Source organism: Coenobita brevimanus, chromosome 116, assembly GCF_032717465.1.
Source record: "Coenobita brevimanus isolate Jiangsu-jjx chromosome 116, ASM3271746v2, whole genome shotgun sequence".
Lineage (NCBI taxonomy): Eukaryota > Metazoa > Arthropoda > Malacostraca > Decapoda > Coenobitidae > Coenobita > Coenobita brevimanus.
This window is the reverse complement of record NC_137069.1, coordinates 53,648,494-53,657,381: the sequence shown is the minus strand read 5'-3', so window position 1 is coordinate 53,657,381 and position 8,888 is coordinate 53,648,494. Positions and strand designations below refer to the sequence as shown.

General features: G+C 42.8%; 1 protein-coding gene and 1 non-coding gene across 2 annotated transcripts in view; both read left to right on the top strand.

Moving 5' to 3' along the window:
- The window catches only part of LOC145418758 (uncharacterized), a 186,383-nt gene that overhangs the window by 30,568 nt on the left and 146,927 nt on the right, over positions 1–8,888 (top strand). The window contains exon 3 of the mRNA XM_080287093.1: positions 2,662–2,835. Within this exon, the coding sequence (XP_080143219.1) occupies positions 2,662–2,835 (174 nt within the window). The remainder of the gene's footprint in view (positions 1–2,661; positions 2,836–8,888) is intronic.
- Positions 8,354–8,472, top strand: LOC145418832 (5S ribosomal RNA). The gene has a single exon (XR_013900738.1). It is a non-coding gene; the product is annotated as a 5S ribosomal RNA (ribosomal RNA).

The following is an 8,888-nucleotide window of genomic DNA, read 5'->3' as shown; positions in this document are numbered from 1 at the left end:
AGGAGGAATAGTACTAGTAGCAGTGGTAGTGGCAGTAGTAGTAGTAGTAGTAGTAGCAGTAGGAGGAGGAGGAATAGTAGTAGTAGTAGTGGAGTAACCCTATTCTGTGTGGCCGAGCAGAACCATCAACCGCAGTCAAGCAGCCACCCCAACAGTGAACCAATGTAGACAGCACAGCGCCACAGCGAGTGTAGGCAGGAGTGTGATGGTTTGGTTCTTGGATGGACACCGCATTTGCATCCATCCATTTAACAAGGGCATCATAGTAGGCTGCACATCACCTCATTATTAGGTGATACGGTCACCACCCAGCGTTGTAAATGGTTTCATGGCTAACAGGAAACCATTAGGCTTGTCACTCAGTGTAGAGTCACCTGAAGTGGAAAGAAGAGTAATAAAAGGTGACAGGAAAGATGGGAGATATAGGAAGAGAGGAGGATAGACACAGAAAAAGAGTGTAAAGGTGAAGGAAGAAGTAGGCAGCACTACATCAAGTGAGTGGATAATGGTGAGAAGTAGGAAGAGAGGAGGGCAGGCACAGAAAAAGAATGTAAAGGTGAAGGAAGAAGTAGGCATCACTACATCAAGTGAGTGGATGATGGTGAGATATATGAGGAGCGGAGGACAGACCGAGAATGATAAAGGTGAAGGAAGAAGTAGGCAGCACTACATCAAGTGAGTGGATGGTGTCTTCCCTCATCTCCACCCAGCGCCTCATCAGTAACACCACAAACCCTTTAAGCTGCTACGTGACCAGTATTCAAAGCCAGTGGTAATTTTATACTGTACCTAGCACCTCTTCTTTAGCGATTTATTTTGCTTATTACGTCATGGCATTCTCCTTTGTGTTGTTATATACTGGGGTGTAACAATAGATTAGTGCTAGAATATGATGCTAGTCACGAAGAAGTGCTATGGGAAGGGTGTAGAGGCATAGTATTGTCTTTTTCTGCCACTGAGCATCATCAGCATACAATAAATTTGTGATATTCCATCCATCACCATTTATTACCAACGCCATCCCTCTCTCCATTACTCGTGTTTTTACCTCTCTCATCACCGCATCCAGAGAGAGAGAGAGAGAACAACCATTCACTTAGATGCCCATTAACCCTTACACATGCTTCACTACCATCATAAAAACTCTTGACGGCACCTACCAGCTTACCATCTACACCATACATGCGCAAAACTTTCCACAATCCTTCTCTGTCCACTTTGTCGTATGCTTTTTCCAGATCCATGAATGCCATAAACACCTTATGGTCCTTCTCACAAGCCTTCTCTGCCATCTGTCTCACTGCAAATATTTGATCCACACATCCTCTGCCACTCCTAAAGCCACCCTGTTCATCACTCACTAGGACTTCAGATATCTCTCTTACTTTCTCTATAATAATTCTTCCATATATCTTCCCTACCACACTCGATAAACTTATGCCACGATAATTCTTGCACTCACTTCGTTCACCTTTATTTTTGTACAGGGGTACAGTCACAGCCTTTTTCCACTCTGCAGGCACAGTTTCACTCAATAATAATAATAATAATAATAATAATAATAATAATAATAATAATAAACCTTGTAGTTGTGTGTTTTCAATTTTAAGACTGTTTGACAGCATTACTTTAGATCTGTCTATCTATCTATCTATCTACTAAATTATGTATGTATCTATCTATGCATATATTGGTAGGCAGGTTAATTTATATCTATCAGTCTGTCTATCCATCTGTGCTATCTATCTATATATCTATGTTTATATATGTTGGTATTTTGCTAGGAATTTACGTAAGTGTCTGTCTCTGTATCTATATCTATCTTTCTATCTGTCTATCTATCTATCTGTTTATCTAGGCCTATAGAGTGGTAGGTAGATATGAGTAGATAGATAGATAGTAATATATATATGTATCTGTCTATCTATCTATCTATTATCTAGGCCTGTGGAGTGGTAGGTAGATATGAGTAGATAGATAGATAGTAATATATATATATATGTATCTGTCTATCTATCTATCTATCTCCATCTATCTATCTATCCATATCTATCTATACATCTACCCATGAGTTTCTATCTATCTATATACAGATAAACAGGAAGGTATGTATGGTGATGTTTGTCTATGTAGGTAGGTAGGTAAGTTGGTAGGTAGGTAGGTATAGATGTAAGTAGACAGGTATATACGTATTTAGGTAGGTGGGTAGGTAGGTAGGTAGGTATAAATGTAAGTAGACAGGTATATACGTAATTAGGTGGGTAGGTAGGTGGGTAGGTAGGTAGGTAGGTAGGTATAGATGTAAGTAGACAGGTATATACGTATTTAGGTAGGTAGGTAGGTAGATATAGATGTAAGTAGACAGGTATATACGTATTTAGGTAGGTAGGTAGGTAGATATAGATGTAAGTATATAGATGTAAGTAGACAGGTATATACGTATTAAGGTAGGTAGGTAGGTGGGTAGGTAAGTAGGTAGGTGGGTAGGTATAGATATAAGTAGACAGGTATATACATAATTAGGTAGGTAAGTAGGTAGGTGGGTAGGTAGAGATATAAGCAGACAGGCATATACATATTTTTAGAAACACATACATACATATATATTGGTATCAGGGAACAATTTCTGCCCATCTTTGACCCTGTGCTTCCTCCCTGCAGGTGGACGTGATGGGGCAGTCTGTCTTTGAGTACACGCATCCTTGTGATCACGATGAGGTTCGCGAGTTGATGGCGGTTCGAAGCAGTTCTGAACCCCGCCACGCCTTCCTGAGGTTCAAATGTACGCTGACTGCAAAGGGACGCTCCGTCAACCTCAAGAGTGCCACTTACAAGGTTGGTGTGTGTATGTGTGTGTGTGTGTGTGTGTGTGTGTGTGTGTGTGTGTTTGTTTTAAGCAAGGAAGAAGGAACCAAAGGCCTCGAGCCCGCAAGCCGTTCCTTCCAAGAAAAAAGAAAAACAATACAAAAGAGAGCCAAATTCAAGATCCGTTCATTTCGAGGTGCCTGGACACACAGCGTTTGAAAGACTGGAGATCATAGGAAGTAGGAAATACAGACAGTTTTAATGCAGTGAAGAAGGAACCAAAGGCCAGGAGCCCACAAGCCGTTCCTTCCAAGAAAAAAAAAAATAAAACAATACAAAAGAGAGCCAAATTCAAGATCCATTCATTTCGAGACGCCTGGACACACTGCGTTTAAAAGACTGGAGATCATAGGCAGCAGGAAATGCAGACAGAGAGAGACAGTGTGGCCTCTTATGGCATGATTTACCACTTAATATCACTCCCATCGCATATTATACCCTCATTTACAACCATCAATTTTACGTGCTCCCTACGTGTCAACAAGTGGGTTGGTGGAGGGTTAGTGCCCCTCCCTGTAAAACAAATAACTCAGAGTCAAATGGCCACCCCTTACGGGATTATGGCGTCTGGCAATAGATAGATAGATAATTTACAACCTCGACACCGCAACAGGTCACTTAGTTAGCCTTAAGAGGACCACATAGAAAGGTGATTTGGCCACTTACAGCATGATTCACCAGTTTGTATTTTTCTTATCGTATCTTACAACCTTCACTTTCAACCTTCCTCCTGCCCTATCTCACAACTTTATCTTTTTCACTGCCATATCTTACGGCTTATCTCTGGCTGCCACATCTGACAGCCTTACCTTACTGCTGTCGTATCTATCTATCTATTGCCAGACGCCATAATCCCGTAAGGGGTGGCCATTTGACTTTGAGTTATTTGTTTTACGGGGAGGGGCACTAACCCTCCACCAACCCACTTGCTGACACGTAGGGAGCACGTATGGTTTGGTTATATGGTTACCACCCAGCGTTGTAAATGGTTTCCTGGCTTACAGGAAACCATTTGGCTTGTCACTCAATGTAAAGCCACCTGTAAAGGAAAGAAAAGCAATAAGAAGTGACAGGAAAGATGGGAGAAATAGGAAGAGAGGAGGGCAGGCACAGAAAAAGTATGATAAAGGCTAAGGAAGAAGTAGGCAGAACTACATCAAGTGAGTGGATGATGGTGAGAAATAGGAAGAGAGGAGGGCAGGCACAGAAAAAGAATGATAAAGGCTAAGGAAGAAGTAGGCAGCACTACATCAAGTGAGTGGATGATGGTGAGAAATAGGAGGAGAGGAGGGCAGGCACAGAAAAAGAATGATAAAGGTGAAGGAAGAAGTAGGCAGCACTACATCAAGTGAGTGGACGATGGTGAGAAATAGGAAGAGAGGAGGGCAGGCACAGAAAAAGAATGATAAAGGCCAAGGAAGAAGTAGGCAGCACTACATCAAGTGAGTGGATGATGGTGAGAAATAGGAAGAGAGGAGGGCAGGCACAGAAAAAGAATGATAAAGGCCAAGGAAGAAGGCAGCTTTACATCAAGTGAGTGGATGATGGTGAGAAATAGGAAGAGAGGAGGGCAGGCACAGAAAAAGAATGATAAAGGCCAAGGAAGAAGGCAGCTTTACATCAAGTGAGTGGATGATGGTGAGAAATAGGAAGAGAGGAGGGCAGGCACAGAAAAAGAATGATAAAGGCTAAGGAAGGAGTAGGCAGCACTACATCAAGTGAGTGGATGATGGTGAGAAATAGGAAGAGAGGAGGGCAGGCACAGAAAAAGAATGATAAAGGTGAAGTAAGAAGTAGGCAGCACTACATCAGGTTGAGTGGATGATGGTGAGAAATAGGAAGAGAGGAGGGCAGGCACAGAAAAAGAATGATAAAGGTGAAGTAAGAAGTAGGCAGCACTACATCAGGTTGAGTGGATGATGGTGAGAAATAGGAAGAGAGGAGGGCAGGCACAGTGAAGAAATAAAAAAAATGATGAAGGTGGTTGTCTGTTATCATTATTCACGGGGATATGAAGGGGTTAAGTTATTCATTTTAGGATCTCTGGTAGTGTGGAGAAAAATAAAACTGGCTGTAATGTCCACTGGTCAAGAATCTCCTCTAGACCAAGTACAGTTACTGGAAATAGCATGAATTGTGTGTGTGTGTGTGTGTGTGTGTGTGTGTGTGTGTGTGTGTGTGTGTGAGTTAAGGAAGCTACCTAACACCTCATCTGTAGTGATTTATTTATGGCTATGGCTGGAAATAGGATGAATTGTGTGTGTGTGTGTGTGTGTGTGTGTGTGTGTGTGTGTGTGTGTGTGTGTCGGTTAAGGAAGCTCCCTAACACCTCATCTGTAGTGATTTATTTTTGGCTATGGCTGGTTAGTATCCTTTTGTACATTATTTATGCAGTGTATGGTGATATTGCAAGGATTTAGGTAACATAGAAGAGGACAGTATGGTGTAATAAGCATAATAAATCACATAGGAAGACGTGTTAAGGGAGCTTCCACAACTGACGAGAATATGGTCCTGAGAGAGAGAGAGAGGGGGGGGGTCCATTCCTTTTGAGATGCATACACACATTGCATTTATAAGACTGGAGGTCATAGGCAGAGAGAAATACAGACTGGGGCAGACAGTTCCAGAGTTGACCTGTTGCACAAGTGAAGGACTGGCACTATCAGTTAACTTACTTCTTACCTACGTACCTGCCTTCCTACGTACCCATCTTCCTACCTGCCTACACTGGAGGTCATAGGCAAAAGGAAATATAGACAGCAGAAGACAGTTCCAGAGTTGACCTGTTGCATACATGAAGGACTGGGAGTAACAGTTAACACTGGCTTTAGAGAGTTGCACAGAAGAGGGAGGAAGAGGGAGTGAAATGAAGAGGGAGGAAGAAGTGAAATGAAGAGGGAGTGAAATGAAGAGGGAGGAAGAAGTGAAATGAAGAGGGAGGAAGAAGTGAAATGAAGAGGGAGTAAGAGAGAGTGAAATGAAGAGGGAGGAAGAGGGAGTGAAATGAAGAGGGAGGAAGAAGTGAAATGAAGAGGGAGTGAAATGAAGAGGGAGGAAGAAGTGAAATGAAGAGGGAGTAAGAGAGAGTGAAATGAAGAGGGAGGAAGAAGAAGTGAAGTGAAGAGGGAGGAAGAGGGAGTGAAATGAAGAGGGAGGAAGAGGGAGTGAAATGAAGAGGGAGGAAGAGGGAGTGAAATGAAGAGGGAGGAAGAAGTGAAATGAAGAGGGAGGAAGAAGTGAAATGAAGAGGGAGTAAGAGAGAGTGAAATGAAGAGGGAGGAAGAAGAAGTGAAGTGAAGAGGGAGGAAGAGGGAGTGAAATGAAGAGGGAGGAAGAGGGAGTGAAATGAAGAGGGAGGAAGAGGGAGTGAAATGAAGAGGGAGGAAGAAGAAGTGAAGTGAAGAGGGAGGAAGAGGGAGTGAAATGAAGAGGGAGGAAGAGGGAGTGAAATGAAGAGGGAGGAAGAAGTGAAATGAAGAGGGAGGAAGAAGTGAAATGAAGAGGGAGGAAGAAGTGAAATGAAGAGGGAGTGAAATGAAGAGGGAGGAAGAAGTGAAATGAAGAGGGAGGAAGAGGGAGTGAAATGAAGAGGGAGGAAGAAGTGAAATGAAGAGGGAGTAAGAGAGAGTGAAATGAAGAGGGAGGAAGAAGAAGTGAAATGAAGAGGGAGGAAGAAGTGAAATGAAGAGGGAGGAAGAGGGAGTGAAGTGAAGAGGGAGGAAGAAGTGAAATGAAGAGGGAGGAAGAAGTGAAATGAAGAGGGAGGAAGAGGGAGTGAAATGAAGAGGGAGGAAAAGGGAGTGAAATGAAGAGGGAGGAAGAGGGAGTGAAATGAAGAGGGAGTGATATGAAGAGGGAGTGAAATGAAGAGGGAGTGATATGAAGAGGGAGGAAGGAGAAGTGAAATGAAGAGGGAGGAAGAAGTGAAATGAAGAGGGAGGAAGAAGTGAAATGAAGAGGGAGGAAGAAGTGAAATGAAGAGCGAGGAAGAAGTGAAATGAAGAGGGAGGAAGAAGTGAAATGAAGAGGGAGGAAGAAGTAGTGAAATGAAGAGGGAGGAAGAAGTGAAATGAAGAGGGAGGAAGAAGGAGTGAAATGAAGAGGGAAGAAGGAGGAGTGAAATGAAGAGGGAGGAAGGAGTGAAATGATGCATAGTGTATGGTGTAATTAAATGTAGAAAAAAGTGAAATGAATCTCTTGGTGGTTGAAGATGAAAGTGTCATGCTGGTGTTGATAATTGCACCTGATGTGTGTGTGGTACAGCAATTAACCAGTAATAACTCTTTCTCTTTGGTCGGCACACTTATGTTTTGAGCATGACTTTACACTCCCTCTTCTGTCTTTCTTTCCTTCATTCTTTCTTTTTCGTTCTGCCTGTGGGTGCCTTTGCACAGAGTGACAAGCCAGATGGTTTCCTGTACACCAGAAAACCATTTACTACGCTGGGTGGTAACCATATAACCAGATTATGGCGCCTGGTGATTTAGTGGGTAATTATGGCACTCCAGTCGGATTGGGCCGATGAAGGTTTATATCCAAGGGGTGGTTGGGGTTTATTGCTCATGTAATGCCACTCAGGGATGAGTGAAGCTGGTCACTCTCATCTAAAATGTCAGGACCAACTTGCCTAGCCCTGGGCTCCTACACTCCTCATAGGACAACGTAGGATTGGATGATGGATGGATGGATGGATTATCGAGCAGGTTTTAGCATTCCTTTGTTGGTGTGCAGTGTTGCAAATTTGACTTTTTTGACAATAGAGTTAGTGTTTTTCATTAAAGTTTAGTATAAGGAAATGTTAGGTTTTACTTTCCTTATTTTTCATTAAAGTTTAGTATAAGGAAATGTTAGGTTTTACTCTCCTTATATATCTAGTGCGTTTTGAAATCTGGTCTGTTTTGAAATTTGATCATGTTCACCTATAGCATTGTGTGTTTGAAAGTCCCGATTTTGGTGCTAGATTTAGTATTTTTCATTTAAGTTTAGCACAAGGGAATGATAGGTTTTACTCCACATATATATCTAGCGTGTTTTGAAATCCAGTTTATCACGAAATTTTAATCACGTCCACATATAGCTTTGTGTGTTTTAAAGTCCAGTTAAGTGTTTTTCATTATTTTTGTAAGTGTTTTTCATAACTGTATTTTTGTTTTGTTTTCTGTGCATCTGAAAGGGATAAAACCAACAAGAATAAACTAATGTAACAGGAGATGAGATGGAGGGATGGAGTGGAGAGGTGTATGAGTGAGGGGGGTGTGAGTTGGGAGCAGGGCAGTGAAATGGTGTGGGACAGGGCGACGTGGAGGCGATTTGTTTGTGGCCACCCTGTATGGGATTAAGGCGTCTGGCAATAGATAGATAGATAGAACAGGAGACCATAGTTGCAGCCTCTCACCACGATGCCACACTTTCCTGGCAACTTAAATAAGGGGTTTTGTTGCCCCTGGACCCCCTCAGATATATTTCATCACATCATGCACAATTTGCCAGCGGCCATACCACGTTGAGTACACCGCTTCCCGTCCGATCAGCGAAGTTAAGCAACGTTGGGTCTGGTTAGTACTTGGATGGGTGACCGCCTGGGAACACCAGATGCTGTTGGCATAACGTTCTCCCTACGTGTCAAGTGGGGTTGGTGGAGGATTAGTGCCCCTCCCTGTAAAACAATTAACTCTAAGCCCTTGGCCACCCCGTTTGGGATACATGGCGTCTGGCAATGAATGAATGAATGAATGCACAATTTGTCATGGCAGGAGAAAAGTGGGTTTGAAATTCAGACAGTTTCAGCGATAAACTTTGGGCCAATGGACATTTTGAGGTCATGTGACTTTGCCTGTGGCCTTTCAAATTAACTGGAATAACATTAATAGGAAGTGTTAGGAGAAACACATTGAGGTGGTTTGGCCATGTGGAGAGGATGGAGGGTGAGAGACTGACGAGGAGAGTGTATGTGAGTGAGGTGGAGGGGGAGAGAGGCAGGGGGAGGCCAAGGATGAGATGGAGCGTTGTGGTGTGGATGT